Source organism: Pseudorca crassidens, chromosome X, assembly GCF_039906515.1.
Source record: "Pseudorca crassidens isolate mPseCra1 chromosome X, mPseCra1.hap1, whole genome shotgun sequence".
NCBI lineage: Eukaryota > Metazoa > Chordata > Mammalia > Artiodactyla > Delphinidae > Pseudorca > Pseudorca crassidens.
In genome coordinates, this window is record NC_090317.1 from 20822125 (window position 1) to 20840238 (window position 18114).

An 18114-nucleotide genomic window follows, 5' to 3' on the forward strand; every position below is an offset into this window, starting at 1 on the left:
ATTTGCAACAACATGGATGGACCTAGGGATTATCACACTAAGTGAAGTAAGTCAGAAAGAGAAAGACAAATACCATATGATATCACTTATATGTGGAATCTAAAATATGACACAAATGAACTTATCTACAAAACAGAAACAGACTCACAGACATAAAGAACAGACTTGTGGTTGCTAAGGGGGAGGGAAGGTGGGGAAGGGAGGGATTGGGAGTTTGGGATTAGCAGGTGCAAACTATTATGTATAGGATGGATAAACAAGGTCCTACCATACAGCATAGGGAAATATATTCAATACCCTGCAATAAACCATAATGGAAAAGAATATGAAAAAGAACATGTATATATGTATAACTGAATCAATTTGCTGTACTGTAGAAATTAACACAACATTGTAAATCAACTATACTTCAATAAAGTAATTTTTTTAAAAAAAAGAAAGGCAAAGCTACAGGATCGAGAAAGTAGAAGGCAGGGAATTTCCTGGCGGTCCAGTGGTTAGGACTCCACACTTCCACTTCAGGGGGCATGGGTTCAATCCCTGGTCAGGGATCCTGCATGCCTCACGGTGTGGCCTGAAATAAAAAAAAAAAGAAAGAAAGAAAGAAAGTACAAGACTGGCAGCCACAACTCATGACCAGAGACATGGTCCAACATAGTGCAGAAAAAGTTCTCAGTGAGTATACCCAATAGACAGCAGCTCTCAACAGGGAGTAGGCTCTATTCTAAACTGAATGACAGCTAGTAACAATTCTGTTTTGCTTTTCCTGCCCTTCTGAATCCTCACCTAATCAAGTTCTGAGGGATGAGAAATAGGGGACCAGCACACCCTATTTGAAAGAATTAGAATCTGAGGTGTTAGGAAACAACAGGTATAGCTGATTCACTTTGTTATAAAGCAGAAACTAACACACCATTGTAAAGCAATTATACTCCAATAAAGATGTAAAATATATATATATATATATATATATATATATATATATATACACACATACACTACCAAATGTAAAATAGATAGCTAGTGGGAAGCAGCCGCATAGCACAGGGAGATCAGCTCGGTGCTTTGTGACCACCTAGAGGGGTGGGATAGGGAGGGTGGGAGGGAGGGAGACACAAGAGGGAAGAGATATGGGGATAGATGTATATGTATAGCTGGTTCACTTTGTTATAAAGCAGAAACTAACACACCATTGTAAAGCAATTATACTCCAATAAAGATGTTAAAAAGAAAAAAAAGAGAAACAGCCTAAGCGTGTGGTAACTCCCCTGAAAGTATGCTAGACCCTAAAATAGCTTGTCTGCCCTGCTTCCCACTTCAACTGATTATGATCATCTTGCTTGATTAAAAGCAGACATAATAGTAACTGAGAATTTGTTATTAAGCAAATGCTTAATTAAACTGAGATTAGTTGTTAAGCTAGAACTTGAGGCTTAGGAAGAAAAGAAGTGGACATCTCAGATCAAGCTATGGAGAAAGAAAAAGTGTGATTAGAATCAATTATATATTCTGCCAGATGGAAGACCTGATGAATGTCCGAGTCTCTCCAAAGTCCTTGAAACATCAGTGAAGGGAGGGAGCCTGGTGAGACAATGGGCAGCAGGTACTTGGGAGTTGTCTAGTAACTTGGTGGTGGGAGGAGGGACTAGCTCAGGACCCAGGGAAACGTCTGCACTGGGATTGCTGCCTTCAGAAAGTTGGAGAGGCAAGAGGCTGAGGACTGAAAACGAGACGGGGAGTGATTCTCAGTGACCAGCAGTATCCCAAAGAAAGGAAGCTGCCGGCCTGGACTGCCAGCGATGGCCGGCATTGCGTTGCAGCTCTGAACCCACCGCTCTGCCTCCCCACCGTGAGAATTTGAGCTGGAGAGCCAGCATGCCCTGGTAAGTGGAAATACTGCCACTTCAAGACATGGAGTCATCTTTCTCATTTGGAGTGATCCTTGCTATCCTGGCCTCCCTCATTATTGCTGCTAATGCCCTAGTGGTCATGGCTGTGCTGTCGTTGATCCACAAGAATGATGGTGTCGGTCTCAGCTTCACCTTGAATCTGGCTGTGGCTGACACCTCGCTTGGCCTGGCCATCTCTGGCCTAGTCACAGACCAGCTCTCCAGCGCGGCTCGGCCCACACAGAAGACCCTGTGCAGCCTTCAGATGGCATTTGTCACTTCTTCTGCAGCTGCCTCTGTCCTCACGGTCATGCTGATTGCCTTTGACAGGTACCTTGCCATCAAGCAGCCCCTCCGCTATTTCCAGATCATGAACGGGCTCATGGCCGGGGCCTGCATTGCCGGGCTGTGGTTGGTGTCTTACCTCATTGGCTTCCTCCCACTCGGGGTCCGCGTATTCCAGCAGACCGCCTACAAGGGGCCCTGCAGCTTCTTCGCTGTGTTTCACCCGCGCTTCGTGCTGACCCTCTCCTGCGTTGGCTTCTTCCCAGCCCTGCTCCTCTTTGTCTTCTTCTACTGTGACATACTCAAGATTGCTTCCATGCACAGCCAGCAGATCCGCAAGACAGAGCATGCAGGAGCCCCAGCCGGGGCTCACCGGCCCCCACGGACCCCCAGTGACTTCAAGGCTGTCCGCACTGTGGCCATTCTCATTGGCAGCTTCACTCTGTCCTGGACCCCGTTCCTTATCACTAGCATTGTGCAGGTGGCCTGCCAGGAGTGCCACCTCTACCCAGTGCTGGAACGGTACCTGTGGCTGCTTGGTGTGGGCAACTCCCTGCTCAACCCACTCATCTATGCCTATTGGCAGAAGGAGATACGGCAACAGTTCTCCCAGATGGCCCTGGGAATGAAGAAGGGGCTCGCCGCATTCCTCCTCCTTCTCTCAGCCAGGGATGGTGGCCCACAGGGGCCCAGGGAAAGTGCCCGTCACATCACCACCATCTCCCACTCAGAGCTTGACGGCTAAGATGGTAAGGGCAGACAAGTTTCAAAGTGCCCCTCTCTCCCTTCTCAGAGCCCCAGCTAGGAGACCAGGTGGAGCTAGGGAAAAGAGAGCACTTGCTTCCAGCAACTGACCACCCCCTGCACCTCCTTACCTCAGACTGAGAGGTAACTAAGGCAGGGTGCTGACTTCACTCTATAATCAGCTTCCCCATTTGCAAATCTCCATTCCTCCCTGCCCTTCTTTTGCGATGAGTCTGTTTCTCCTGTAGAGGTATACTTACTCAAAGCAAGAAGTGTACTACTGGAAAGATGCTTAAACTCAAATCTTATTTTTGAATACACTAGAGCAGCACTGTCTAATAGAAGTCTAATGCAAGCCACCTATGTAATCTTAAATGTTCTAGTAGTCATGTTAAAAAGGTAAAAAAAAAAAGCAGGCGAAAATAATGTTTCATTTAACTCAATGTATCTAAAACATTAATTCAACGTGTAATCAATATAAAAGATTATTACCCTATTTTTTTCATGCCAAATCTTTGAAGTCTGGTGTGTATTTTACCCTTATAGAATACCTCAATTCAAACTAGCCATGTGCCAATGCTCAAGAGCTACACGTGGCCAGTGGCTATCATATTAGAAAGCACAGCACTAGAGAAATGAGGTTCTGTTCTTTTTAACTGTGTACTACAGTGATTGCTTTGGTGAAATGAGGGGTCCTGCCCTCCCTGATGTAAATCAGACATTTTATGTAGTGAGGTTGTACGAATGTAGGAACCTGAATTAGATACTAAAGCTTGTCTTTTTCCACACTTCACGGTGTTCAAAACAGTGTTTCTTTGGCGAATCGCCTGTCTTGTAATTATTTCTGCTGTTACCCCTCCAACCCACCACCTTCCTAACTCTGTGGTGCCCCTTCCCCTCAGTTGGCCTCTTATGTCACTTGTAGCTACTTGCTGATGACGATGCCAAACCACAGATTCTGAGACATTGAAAGGAAAGAAAGGGAAAAAAGGGGTAGGTACCAAAAAAGGCACTGCCAAGCCCTCCACACTGGACCCACTTTGCGCCTCAGAGACTGACCTTCTTCCATTTACTCCCAAATTTGCATTTTCCTAAGAAACTCAGTTGCATAAGAGGATGTCTCCAAAATGGCCCAGGAGACCAGCCTTATCCTGCTTTCTTGCAGGTACAGAAAATGACTGTTGGCAACTGGGAATTATACTCAGGCTCCCCCTGGGCAACCCTGGCAGCAGAAACTACAAGAATAGAGTGGGGAAGAAACCCAGGAACCACGCTCAGCCTTCCTGAGCTTTCCTGTAACCCTTTCCACAACCTCCTGGTCTCCACAGTACATTCCTAGAGAGTTTGTCTCTTAAGGCCCTCAACTAGATTATCTCCCTAGAAAGCTGCTGAGTGGACAACAAAAAAGGGCAGAAGAAACCAAAACAGTATGAATTGATTTGTCTGGGATTTGGTACCAAACACAAACACAAATAGTAACTGGGTTTGGGGACAAAATTGAAAGCAGGCTCAAATCAATGCCCTCCTTACTGGTGGTTCAAAGCTTAATTTCCTGGCCTTGCTGCAAAGGACTGATCTTCCCAAGGTAACACAAGCAAAGTGGAATGGAAGCTAGTTACAGGAGAAAGGCAGGAGCTAAGGGGAGGCCAGCTGATTGTTGTGTTATGAGGTTCAGTCTAAAACACCCTGCTATTCCTGGGAGTCAGTGTGAGCAGTGGGAAAATCACAGGCTTTGAAGTCCAACAGACCAGTGTTCAAATTATGATTCAGTCATTTAAATTCTCAAGGCCACAGTTTCCTCATTTGTAAAATTGGGATGATAATGCCTACCTTATTTGGCTATAGTGACGATTAATTCAGACAATGCATATGAAAATGCCTAGTACACCACAGCACATTTCATTGTTAGTACTCAGAAAATGTTCTCTTCCTCTTCCTTAAAAAACCTAAAGAATAAAACATCCAGCTGACCAATTTAAGGGAATCCATCACATCTGCAGACATTAGGAAAAATGAGTGATGAGAGGTGACTCAGGCTGGAAAAGACAAACATAAATCTAATACTTTAGCAGGATCAAGACAGAGCAGATATAAACAAGGCACTGTTATCATATTCTTGGGTTTAAGAGTAACCGCAATTAAGAACACTGTGTTTAATAAGCCACCAAGAGCAGAGATACAGAATGCTATGCTAAAGAGTCTAATGGCTTTCTTTGACGCAGGCTCCTGCACAGATAAGGGAATGCACTGGAGTGGAGACATTTAGATTTCATTCACACATCCAATGTTGTCTCCTGATGGACTTGCAGAGAAGCCAGATCCTGTTCAGCAATTTGATCAAAATAGCCAAAAAGATATTAAGACCTTATAGGACAGAATGTAGATCAATTGGTCCCATCTATAATTTCCATGAAAAGCTTATTGTGAATCCATTAAAAAACATTGTGACATGACTAAGTTTTATACTAATTCCTTGGGTAGCTAATGTTATGTACAGCATACCTCCGTTTCAGAGGACTACCCTCAAGAACAGTACACACAGCCCTCTGGACAGGGTCATTTTGAGTGGTTTCACAAATGTTAGAGGCAAGTTGCCCTGATCCACCAACACTCTCCTGCTTGTCCACATGACCAAAAAGCCCATCTCTGAGAGTTGGCCAGCCAGAGTTAGCCTTGGGATATCTTCTTCCTATATGGTGAAGTGTTTACTGGTTCACATGGGAAATGAACTTGTGACTCACATGCTCAGTCACTGGCCAAACTAAACAGAGACCAGTGAAAACAGCAGGCTCCAGAGATACTTCAAGGACACACAGAACAAGAGGAAACATGGTGTTGACAGCTGGGCAATGAGAACAGCAATGGGCCCAAGGCCAGACCCAACCCCTTGCTGCCATCAGCCACTCACTTATTTTGTGACTCCTTCAGTACCTTCCATGTCATCCTTCAAATGGCTGACTGGTCTGGAATCTTCTCCTTTTAATTAATAAATCTTCATTTGTTATTTCTTGCAATCATATAAACTCAATGATGGTACCTACAAGTGTCAGCTGGCATTCATTCATTCATCTGTCCATCCATCTACCTACCCCACAAGCATTTATTGAGGGCTAGGTGCTAAAACTACTCCAGCTTTCCTGGATTTCTTTTAGAGCTACATATTGATGTATGCATGATGTTCATTATTTTTTTTCTGATTATAAAAGCAATTTTTTTCATTTTAGAAATTTTTGAATATACAGAAAATCATAAAGTTACCCATAATTATACCACCCAGAGATGATCACTGTTATTTTCCTTCATCTGTTTTCTTCACTTAATATTATATTGTGCTATTTTCCTATGTCATTAAGCTTTCTTCAAAAATATGAGTTCTAAGGGTTGCATGTTTTTCAACATGAGTATATAATATTTTAACCATTTTTCTATAGTTGTACATTTATGTTATTTCCAATTTCTCACTGTTATAATACCACTGTAAATACCCTTGTATATAAATCTTTGACATGTCTGTTTAATCCCCTAAGATAAAATTCTCCAAAGTAGTATTACTAGGTCAAGGAGCATTAAACACTTATAAGAATTCTGATTCATACTTTTGCTGGCCTTTCTTGAAAGGTAATGTTTCCCTAGGATATTTGCTATGAGAAGTCAAAAGTGAGCCATAAATGAACAGACCACAGTGATATGAATATCTCAAAGAAATAAAAGTGCATGGCTTCCTGAAAGCATAAACCATACCAAGGGGGCTGACCAGTTTTTTTTTTTAACAAAAGGAAACCTGTTGCTATGCCCTACTGCTAGAGTTAATCTGCAAATCCAGAATTCTGGACTAATGGGACACAGCAGTCTAACAACACCCCTCACAGGACAACTGCATCATTGATACAGCATCGTGTGATATACAGATACCAATTTCAGTGTGTTTTCACTCTTAAAATCTTCTGATAGTGGCTTTGTGCAATACCATGAAATGCTAAATAGGCACGAGAATATGAAAATATGATCACATGGAGCCAGGAGCCAGGTCTTGATGCAGCTGAAGCCTCGAAGCCATGGTCTCGCAGCCTTGCTGACCAGGAAAGATGTGCTCCACCTAATGGATCCACTGTGGCAGGGTGAAGTGTGGGAGAGCTTAACATGCTACTAGCCAGCCATATGTTCACTGGATTTACAAGCTGTTGGGACCATAAGCAGCCACTGAGCTCAAAGAGCCCTCTCATGAGGAGTCCTAGAAACAACTAATGCAGCTGCTAAGGGTCTCAGAGTCTGTTTTAATGCACAAAGCAGCTCCTGTTTCTTTCAAAATGCCTTCTACACAATGGCACGGGCAGAATTCATTTGCTCCAAAGCTCCAGAGGGACTAAAATCAGACCAAGAACCTGGGGGCTGGGGGGTTCTCTAATTTTTTAGGTTTCTTTTCATTTGGTGGATGTTACCCAATAGTTCCATGATTGAATTATATTTCCCATTTAATATAATAAATCCATATTGGTTCCAGTTCTATCTCAACTGAGTTGACATTATGGCACTAAAAAGATGATGAACATGCTGAGATAACAGTCATTGGCCCAGTAAAATGCCATGCTGTCTTACAAAACTGTTCATTGTGCTTTTACCACTCATAATAGTTCTGCGGATTTGCCCACTGAGCCATTCGACAAATACTAAAGCACATCCTATGGAAGAGCAAACTGATGTCATCTCAGTCATCTCTGTCATCTCAGAGGTGGTTTAAAAAGTAAGAAAACTGAACCAAGAAATTAGAGCTGAATGGCTGTGGGGTTATTTCAAATGTGGAAAACGGGCTCATGATCCAAAATTCCAACTACCACTTTAAGATTACCAGGTCCCTTAGTAATCTTATGCAATGATGTGTTAAATTGTTTTTCTTATTTGCTAAATAAACGGGAGAGCCAAGGATGCATGAAGAGTGTTTATAATGAGTTAGGCACAGCCCCTAATACAACTGAATTCTGATGCTAATCTGAGACACTGGATAGACAGAAGAGATATCCTTTACTGAAACCTCAGGAATTAAGATTAATGCGAGTGGCCATGCTAACTGAGAAGATATGAAGATCAAAAATATTATCCCTTAAGGGATATGTTTTAGTGAATAGAAAAGAAGTATTTATAATCAGGTTCTTAGAAGTTTAATCATTCCTCCCATAAATTTATAAGCCTAACAACAGACTTCTTTGCACAGGAGGAAAGAGGGTGAGAAGTCTAGTCCCATGTTCAAATTACTCAATTTGAAATTAGTGAGACCTGGGACTTCCCTGGCAGTCCAGTGGTTAAGACTTCACCTTCCAATGCAGGGGGTGCGGGCCAGGGAGCTAAGATCCCACATGCCTTGGGGCCAAAAAACAAAACATAAAACAGAAGCAATATTGTAACAAATTCAATAAAGACTTTAAAAAAAAGAAATCAGTGACATCTGTTCTTCAATAAATAGTATTACATACAACAAGAACAAACTCCTGTGTGTATGGTATGCTCACTTAGACTGGGGAGGAAGAGGGGGATAGTGAGGAAGGAGGTCATGGAGAAGAAAGGCCAACAAAGGAAACATAAGGAAGCAGTAGAAAGTGGAGAATAAGAAGAAAATGATATATTTGCAGTCACAGGTCTCCAGGAAAGTAATTTAAATCTAGTCTTACAGTTAAGTGTCAAAGAGTGATCAACCACAACGACCATTGACCTTCTTTCTCCCAGGGTGCTATAAAGACAGGGGAACTAATGAAATCAGTATTCTTTACTGCTCACCTGCCATAAACTTTAAGTGACCCTGGACAAGGCTAAGTCAGTACACCTCTAGCATGGTGATTATAAGCATGGGCTCATGACCCAGATGGCCTGGGTTAGAATCCTGGTTCTGCCATTTCCTAGGAATGAAGTTTTTACCTTTCTGTGCCTCAGTTCCTCACCTGAAAAATAAGAATAGTACTTACCTCATAGGATCGTTGAAAGGATGTAAACAGTTTTATAAACATAATACACTTAAAACAGTATCTGGCACATAAAAGCTTTATAAGCCACTTTGGAAGATAGTTTAGCAGTTTCTTACAAAACTAAACATATGCTTACCATACAATCCAGCAATTGCACTCCTTGGTATTTAACCAAATGAGCTGAAAACTTGTGTCCACATAAACGCCTGCAAATGAATATTTATAACAGCTTTATTCATAACTGCCAAAACTTGGAAGCAACCAAGACGTCCTTCCGTAGGTGAATGGATAAATATACTGTGGTACATTCAGAAAGAAAAAAGAGAAAATGAGCTATAAAGCCATGAAAAGACATGGAGGAACCTTAAGTATATATTACTAAGTGATATATACTTATATATAGTATAGCCCATATAAGCCTAAGAAGGCTACATACTGTTTGATTCCAACTATATGACACTCTGGAAAAAGCAAAACCATAGAGACAGTAAAATGATCAGTGGATTCTGGGGGTTTAGGGGAGAGGGAAGACTGAATAGGCAGAGCACAGAGGATTTTTAGGATAGTGAAACTATTCTGTATGATACTATAATGGTGCATACATGTCATTATACATTTGTCAAAACCCACAGGATGTATAACACTGAGAGTGAACCCTAATATAAATGATGGATGTGAACTGATAATGATGTGCCAATGTAGGTTCATTGACTGTAACAAATTAATCACCCTGGGTGAGGAATTTTGATCAAGGGGAAGCTGCATGTATGCGGGGGTAGGAGGTACACGGGAAATCTCTGTATCTTCCACACAATTTTGCTACGAATCTAAAACTTCTCTAAAAAATTAAGTCTATTAAAATTTATTTTGAAAAGGTAGTACTTTAGATTGACAATTAAGAAGACACTGTGGGGTGGTAGAATGAGACAGAGAAGGAATCTGATAACTATGTGCTGGCCTCAAATCTGCCATAATCAGGCTATGTGACTTAGGACAAATTTTCTTAGCTTTTCTGGACCCTATTTTGTCTACCTGTACAAAAAGGGGAGTAAAGCTCAGTGGGGCTTAACCTTGTTTGGGTTGCTCCCTTCCAGGCTACCCTCCACACAAGGATTATCTTCCTAAAAAATAAAAGCTGGTTATATTATTCCCTATTTTAAACTTCCTTTGCCTGGCCCCTCCCTCCAGGATAAAAGCCAAACTCTTTCTTAGGATATATAGAGACCCTTCACAATTTGACCCTTTTGGCCACACTATTCTAATTTCCTTTCATTCTAGTCCATATTTCTTTTTTTTAAATTAACATTACTTTTCTGTTTTCAAATCACCTTACTTTTAAAAAATATTTATTTAGGCTGCACCAGATCTTTTTTTTAATTAATTAATCTATTTATTTATTTTTGGTTGCGTTGGGTCTTTGTTGCTGCGCACGGGCTTTCTCTAGTTACGGCGAGTGGGGCTACTCTTGGTTGTGGTGTGCGGGCTTCTCATTGTAGTGGTTTCTCTTGTTGCAGAGCACGGGCTTTAGGCGCGTGGACTTCAGTAGTTGTGGCGCGTGGGCTCGGTAGTTGTGGCGCACAGGCTTAGTTGCTCCGCGGCATATGGGATCTTCCTGAACCAGGGCTCGAACCCGTGTCCCCTGCATTGGCAGGCGGATTCTTAACCACTGCGCCACCAGGGAAGCCCTGCACCAGGGCTTAGTTGCAGCACGTGGGCTCTTAGTTGTGGCATATGGACTTCTTAGTTGTGGCATACATGCGGGATCTAGTTCCCCGACCAGGGATCGAACCCAGACCCCCTGCATTGGGAGGGCGGAGCCTTAGCTACTGGACCACCAGGGAAGTCCCTAGCCCATATTTCTTTACAAGTGCTTCTCAAAGTGTAATCTAAGGATCACCCTCCATCAAGTGCCTATGACAAAAGCAAATGCCTTTGCCCCAAATAAGGTTAGGATCTCAGGTGACAGGGTGCAAGAATCTACATTTTCACAAGATCTCCAGGTGATTCTGCCTCAGGTGGTATTTGAAAACCATAACCCTTTATTTCAGCCATGTTGAAATTTCCCCCATTCCCCTGCCTGGAATGTCCTTCCCTGCCTTATCTACCTGGTAACATCTGCTTTTTAGCACAACTGTCACCTCCACTATGAAGCCTTTGGCCAATCCCCTAGGTAATTGTCTGTTTCCTCCTCTGTGCTTCTACAGCACTTAGTTCATCTCTCAGACAGTACTTAGTACCTACTGTACTGTACTTAGTACCTACTTACATGTCTGTTTCTTCTACTATAATGTGACCTTGAAATCAGAGACTATGTTTTAATTTATTTTTACATCCCCAGCATCTAAGACATAATAGATAACAATAAATGTTTGTTGAACAAATGAATGAATGGATAAAGATGAAGAACTAAAGTATTCATCTCACAAATATTTGAGTGCCTACAATGTGGTAGGCACTATTCTGGTACAAGAAAGTAGCCAGAACTTTTTGCCTGTAAGACAATTAGAACCCTGCACACAGGGTTCTATCTTAAGCCTCTTTCAGCATTTTATCTGTGGAAACTTCCAAATGAGCCCCTTGTTTGTTTATGCATTCTTTAGGATAGAACCACTTGTCTGATGTTTACAAGTGGCCTTATGACAATGAATGGCAATGGGAAAGCACAATGTACTTAGTCCATTCCCATAAATGTGCTTTGGGAGTCCAGACTCAACTTCATAGTCACCTTCTCTTTATTGCTTTCTGGAGAATATAATATAAAGATTTGGCAAATGAGAAAAGAGTAAATGAAGACAAAGCCAAAGTTATTCTGCCAATAAATACTTTAATGAGAACCGAGGTCTGTAACATAAATAGCAGTAACTGCCCTGGCCTATGCCTTCTGCTCTAGCCCAAGTCTGGGGCTAACAAACTACATTTAATCCACATTTGAAGAGAAGGTCATTTTGAGTGTCATCTATCAGTATCCATCTTCACAGAAGATACCAATCTGGGGCCAGAGTCTCAGTGTTAATACTCCCTCTCAGGGAAAAGTTCACATGGCAACACAAACACATGAGCAATTTTGAACCATCCTATCGTTCTTCCATCAGGAGGGCCTTGGGAGACCAATGATTCAGTAAACACTTACAACTTTGTCAAAATACATTAGAACACAGAAAAAGGGAAAAGAAGAGTAGAAAGGTTGGCAGGGCTTGACTCACATATATTCAGTCCTTAGATTTGAAGCCTCTTGAGCTGCTCGTATGTAATAAAAAACTGAAGAGTAAGTCATGGAAGATCACTGGGATGATACTGAAAGTCAAACCCGGTTCTAAAATTGTGCATTGCATTCTCTTAAATTGAGGTACTTAGTCTGTGCTATTCTAAGTTGCATTTGTTTTAAAAGTCTTTTTTAAAACAATATCTAGCAAATCAAGCATGTGTTGAGTGCCCACCATGTGCCAATTTTGATTGCTGGCATTTAGCAATATAAACATATTAAAATTCTAACATATTTATATTCTTCAGGGGCAAACAGGCCATACACACACACACACACACACACACACACACACACACACACACACAAATATCCAAGAACATCAACGACATATAATTCAGTGCTAGAGTAACTGTTACAGACATTAGGCGATCAGAGGAATCCCAAGGAGGGAGGGAGATACTATCTCCATTAACCTATAGACTCCACAAGGGCAAGGATTACTTTTCAACCCTGAAGTGCTCACCACTGTACAAACACCACCACACACACTATCCAACTCATGGCTCTTCCCATAGGAGGCACTCAAACACAGCTAAAGGAAGGAGGGTCATCCATGAGGAAAGAGCCCTGCTTCGCTCTGGATTCTTTTGCTCTATGAGTGTTTTCTGTCTTATTATTTCCCCAGCTATTTTAGTCATACACTTAGGGGTAGGAAATATGGATTACCTCAGCATGGACCTTCCTGTGGACATCTCCTAGCAGGGTTTCCCAAAACTTCCTAGCCCCTTCCAGATTTGGCTGTGTTTGTTGTTGTTGTTTGTTTTAAAGAGGAAAAGAAACTTTGGCATTTCTTTTCTAATCCCTTTAGTTTGTATTAGACTCCAACTGAAAGCCATTTCTGTACTTAGTTCCACCCGCAGTGGTCACCATTAGAATGCTTGAGTAGATTCTCACTTGCCTAAAGGCTTCAATAATCAAATTTTCCTTCCTATAGCCTAGAATTACCTGGGAGCTTGAAGCATGTACTTCCATTCTCATGTTCCAAAAGGATACAATGATGTTCCAGGGTCCAAGTCGAAGCCAGTTTGGCCAAAATCCTTTATAGAGTGCAAAAAAGCCCTCATGTTTCCACATCTGATGGAAAGATATAATAAAAAAAATGAGTGAATTCTCCTTACATTTTACATCTGACAATTATTTTTATTTTAGTACTCATCTTCCATGCCCCTCCCCAACAACTTAGAATCCATGAATGGTCCTTTTTCTAAAGACATACATTTTGTGTTCTAAATCCACCCACCCACTCATTCAACAAGTATTTACTAAGGACCTACAATATGCAAAGTACTCTTCTCCATGTTGGGATAATAGTAATAATAGTAAACAAGAGAGAAAGTGTCTGTGTTAGCCAGCCTCCAAGATGGCCCCCGATGAAAGCCAACTCCAGTTATTCACACCCTTGTGTAGTCCCTCCCACAACATATCAGGATTGGTCTGTGTCACCAATAGAGTATGGCAGTAGTGAACGTACGTCACCGCCAATGCTATGCTATAAACGTTTTGTATATAATAAGGTTTTGCCTTGTTCTGTCTTTGATCATTTACTCTGGAGGAAGCCAGCTGCCATGTCATGAAGAGAAGCCCATGTGGTGAGAGACTAAGCCCTCCAGCCAACAGCCAGAGAGGAACAAAGCATTCCTGCTGACAACTACATGAGTGATCCTTGAAGCAGATGTCCCAGCCCCAGTCAAGCCTTCAGATGATTTCAACCCTAGCTGACATCCGGACTATTACCTCATGAGAGAGCCTAAGCTGAAATCATTCAGCTAAGCTGCCTCTGAATTCCTAACCCACAGAAACTGTGACATAATAAATGCATGTTGTATTAAGGCACTGAGTTTTGGAGTAATTTGTTACACAGTCACAGATAACATACATTCCCTGCCCTCATGGAGTGCATACTCTAGTGGACCTGACAAACGAATACATAAATTGATATATATTATATTCACAAATAATAAGTACTAATAAGACAACTAAAGCAGAGTAGGGGAAGAGGAGTTGGGCAAGTCACTGTCCTTCTCTGAATCTGTTTCATCACTGTAAATTCTGTGTATGTAATGCCATGGATGACCTCATGTGAATGACCAGAGGATTAGATGAGGAATAGTGTAAAATGCTTTGAGTTTAAGTTTTCTGTTTTATACACTGTAGGTCCTACATACGCCAACTGAGTGGTTATTAGAATTAAATGACACAGAGATTGGTTCAAGATGGCAAAATAGAAGGACATGCGCTCACTCCCTCTTGTGAAAGCACCAGAATCACAACTAACTGCTGAACAATCATAGACAGGAGACACTGGAACTCACTAAAAAAGATACCCCACATCCAAAGACAAAGGAGAAGCCGCAATGAGATGGGAGGAGGGGTGCAATCACAATAAAATCAAATCCCATAACTGCTGGGTGGGTAACTCACAAACTGGAGAACACTTATATCACATAAGTCCACCCATTGGAGTGAAGGTTCTGAGCCCCACGTCAGTTCCCAACCTGGGGATCCAGCAACGGGAGAAGGAATTCCTAGACAATCAGACTTTGAAGCCTAGCGGGATTTGATTGCAGGACTTCGACAGGACTGGGGGAATCATAGAGACTCCACTCTTGGAGGGCACACACAAAGTAGCGTGCGCATCAGGGTCCAGGGGAAGGAGCAGTGGCCCCATAGGAGACTGAACCAGACCTACCTGCTACTGTTGGAGGGTCTCCTGCAGAGGCGGGGAGTGGCTGTGGCTCACCGTGGGGACAAGGACACTGGCAGCAGAACTTCTGGGAAGTACTCCTTGGCGTGAGCCCTCCCAGAGTCCACCATTAGCCCAACCAAAGAGCCGGGTAGGCTCCAGTGCTGGGTCGACTCAGGTCAAACAACCAACAGGGAGGGAACCCAACCCCACCCATCAGTAGACAAGTGGATTAAAGTTTTACTGAGCTCTGCCCACCAGAGGAACAGCCAGCTCTACCCACCACCAGTCCTTCCCATCAGGAAGCTTGCACAAGCCTCTTAGATAGCCTCATCCACCAGAGGGAAGACAGCAGAAGCAAGAAGAACTACAATTCTGCAGCCTGTGGAAGGAAAACCACATTCACAGAAAGATAGACAAAATGAAAAGGCAGAGGACTTTGTACCAGATGAAGGAATAAGACAAAACCCCAGAAAAACAACTAAAAGAAGTGGAGATAGGCAACCTTCCAGAAAAAGAATTCAGAATAATGATAGTGAAGATGATCCAGGACCTCGGAAAAAGAATGGAGGCAAAGATCGAGAAGATGCAAGAAAAGTTTAACAAACACCTAGAAGAATTAAAGAACAAACAAAGAGAGATGAACAATACAATAACTGAAATGAAAAATACACTAGAAGGAATCAAGAGCAGAATAACTGAGGCAGAAGAATGGATAAGTGACCTAGAAGACAGAAATGGTGGAATTCACTGCTGTGGACCAGAATAAAGAAAAAGAATGAAAAGAAATGAAGACAGCCTAAGAGACCTCTGAGACAACATTAAACACAAGAACATTTGCATTATAGGGGTCCCAGAAGGAGAAGAGAGAGAGAAAGGATCCGGGAAAATATTTGAAGAGATTATAGTCAAAAAATTCCCTAACATGGGAAAGGAAATAGCCACTCAAGTCCAGGAAGCGCAGAGAGTCCCAGGCAGGGTAAACCCAAGGAGAAACAGGCCGAGACACATAATAATCAAACTGAAAAAAATTAAAGACAAACAAAACTTATTGAAAGCAACAAGGGAAAAATGACAAATAACATACAAGGGAACTCCCATAAGGTTAACAGCTGATTTCTCAGCAGAAGCTCTACAAGCCAGAAGGGAGTGGCACGGTATATTTAAAGTGATGAAAGGGAAGAAACTACAACAAAGATTACTCTACCTGGCAAGGATCTCATTCAGATTTGATGGAGAAATCAAAAGCTTTACAGACAAGCAAAAGCTAAGAGATTCAGAATCACCAAACCAGCTCTACAACAAAAGCTAAAGGAACTTCTCTAAGTGGAAAACACAATAGAAGAAAAGGAACTACAAAAAAGTACCCATATAGCACAGGGAGATTAGCTCGGTGCTTTGTGAACACCTAGAGGGGTGGGATAGTGAGGGTGGGAGGGTGACGCAAGAGGGAGGAGATACGGGGATATATGTATACGTATAGCTAATTCATTTTGTTACAAAGCAAACTGACACCATTGTAAAGCAATTTTACTCCAATAAAGATGTTAAAAAAAACAAACCAATAACAATTAAGAAAATGGTAATAGGAACATACATATCGATAATTACCTTAAACGTGAATGGATTAAATTCTCCAACCTAAAGACACAGGCTAGCTGAATGGATACAAAAACAAGACCCATATATATACTGTCTACAAGAGACCCACTTCAGATCTAGGGACAAATACAGACTGAAACTGAGGGGATAGAAAAAGATATTCCATGCAAATGGAAATCAAAAGAAAGCTGGAGTAGCAATACTCATATCAGATAAAATAGACTTTAAAATAAAGAATGTTACAAGAGACAAGGAAGGACACTACATAATGATCAAGGGATCAATCCAAGAAGAAGATATAACAATTATAAATATACATGCATCCAACATAGGAGCACCTCAATACATAAGGCAACTGCTAACAGCTATAAAAGAGGAAATCGACAGTAACACAGTCATAGTGGGGGACTTTAACACCTCACTTACACCAATGTTCAGATCATCCAGACAGAAAATTAATAAGGAAACACAAGCTTTAAATGACACAACAGACCAGATAAATTTAATTGATATTTATAGGACATTCCACCCAAAAACAGCAGATTACACTCTCTTCTCAACTGCACATGGAATATTCTGAAGGATAGATCACATCCTGGGTCACAAATCAAGCCTTGGTAAATTTAAGAAAACTGAAATCATATCAAGCATCTTTTCCGACCACAAAGCTATGAGATTAGAAATCAATTACAGGGGAAAAAACGTAAAAAACACAAACACATGGAGGCTAAACAATATGCTACTAAATAACCAAGAGATCACTGAAGAAATCAAAGAGGAAATAAAAAAAATACCTAGAAACAAATGACAAGGATAACACGATGACCCAAAACTTATGGGATGCAGCAAAAGCAGTTCTAACAGGGAAGTTTATAGCAATACAATCCTACCTCAGGAAACAAGAAAAATCTCAAATAAGCAACCTAAACTTACACCTAAAGCAATTAGAGACAGAAGAACAAAAAACCCCTTAAGTTAGCAGAAGGAAAGAAATCATAAAGATCAGACCAGAAATAAATTAAAAAGAAATGAAGGAAACAATAGTAAAGATCAATAAAACTAAAAGCTGGTTATTTGAGATGCTAAACAAAATTGATAAACCTTTAGCCAGACTCATCAAGAAAAAGGGAGAGGACTCAAATCAGTAGAATTAGAAATGAAAAAGGAGAAGTTACAACAGACACCGCAGAAATACAAAGCATCATAAGAGACTACTACAAGCAACTCTATGCCAATAAAATGGACAACCTGGAAGAAATGGACAAATTCTTAGAAAGATATCACCTTCCAAGACTGAACCAGGAAGAAACAGAAAATATGAGCAGACCAATCACAAGTAATGAAATTGAAACTGTGATTGAAAATCATCCAACAAAGAAAAGTCCAGGACCCGATGGCTTCACAGGTGAATTCTATCAAACATTTAGAGAAGAGCTAACACCCATCCTTCTCAAACTCTTCCAAAAAATTGCAGGAACACTCCCAAACTCATCCTATGAGGCCACCATCACCCTGATACCAAAACCAGACAAAAATGCTACAAAAAAAAGAAAGTTACAGGCCAATATCACTCATGAATATAGATGCAAAAATCCTCAACAAAATACTAGCAAACAGAATCCAACAGCACATTAAAAGGATCATACACCATGATCAAGTGGGATTTATCCCAGGGATGCGAGGATTCTTCAA

General features: G+C 41.4%; 2 protein-coding genes across 4 annotated transcripts in view; one reads left to right on the plus strand and one right to left on the minus strand.

The window, feature by feature from the left end:
* The first annotated feature begins 1911 nt into the window (after positions 1-1911).
* Positions 1912-2919, plus strand: GPR119 (G protein-coupled receptor 119). Its single transcript, XM_067724426.1, has one exon. It carries the CDS (start codon positions 1912-1914, stop codon positions 2917-2919), a length of 1008 nt encoding a protein of 335 aa, XP_067580527.1.
* Positions 2920-11676: 8757 nt separating this feature from the next.
* SLC25A14 (solute carrier family 25 member 14) overlaps positions 11677-18114 on the minus strand; it is a 34250-nt gene continuing 27812 nt past the window's right edge. For all 3 annotated transcript variants that reach the window (XM_067722348.1, XM_067722349.1, XM_067722352.1), the window contains 2 exons: positions 13131-13211; positions 11677-12130 (listed from right to left, as the gene is read on the minus strand). In XM_067722348.1, coding sequence (XP_067578449.1) covers positions 12089-12130; positions 13131-13211 — 123 coding nt within the window. In that variant the 3' untranslated portion in view covers positions 11677-12088. The remainder of the gene's footprint in view (positions 12131-13130; positions 13212-18114) is intronic.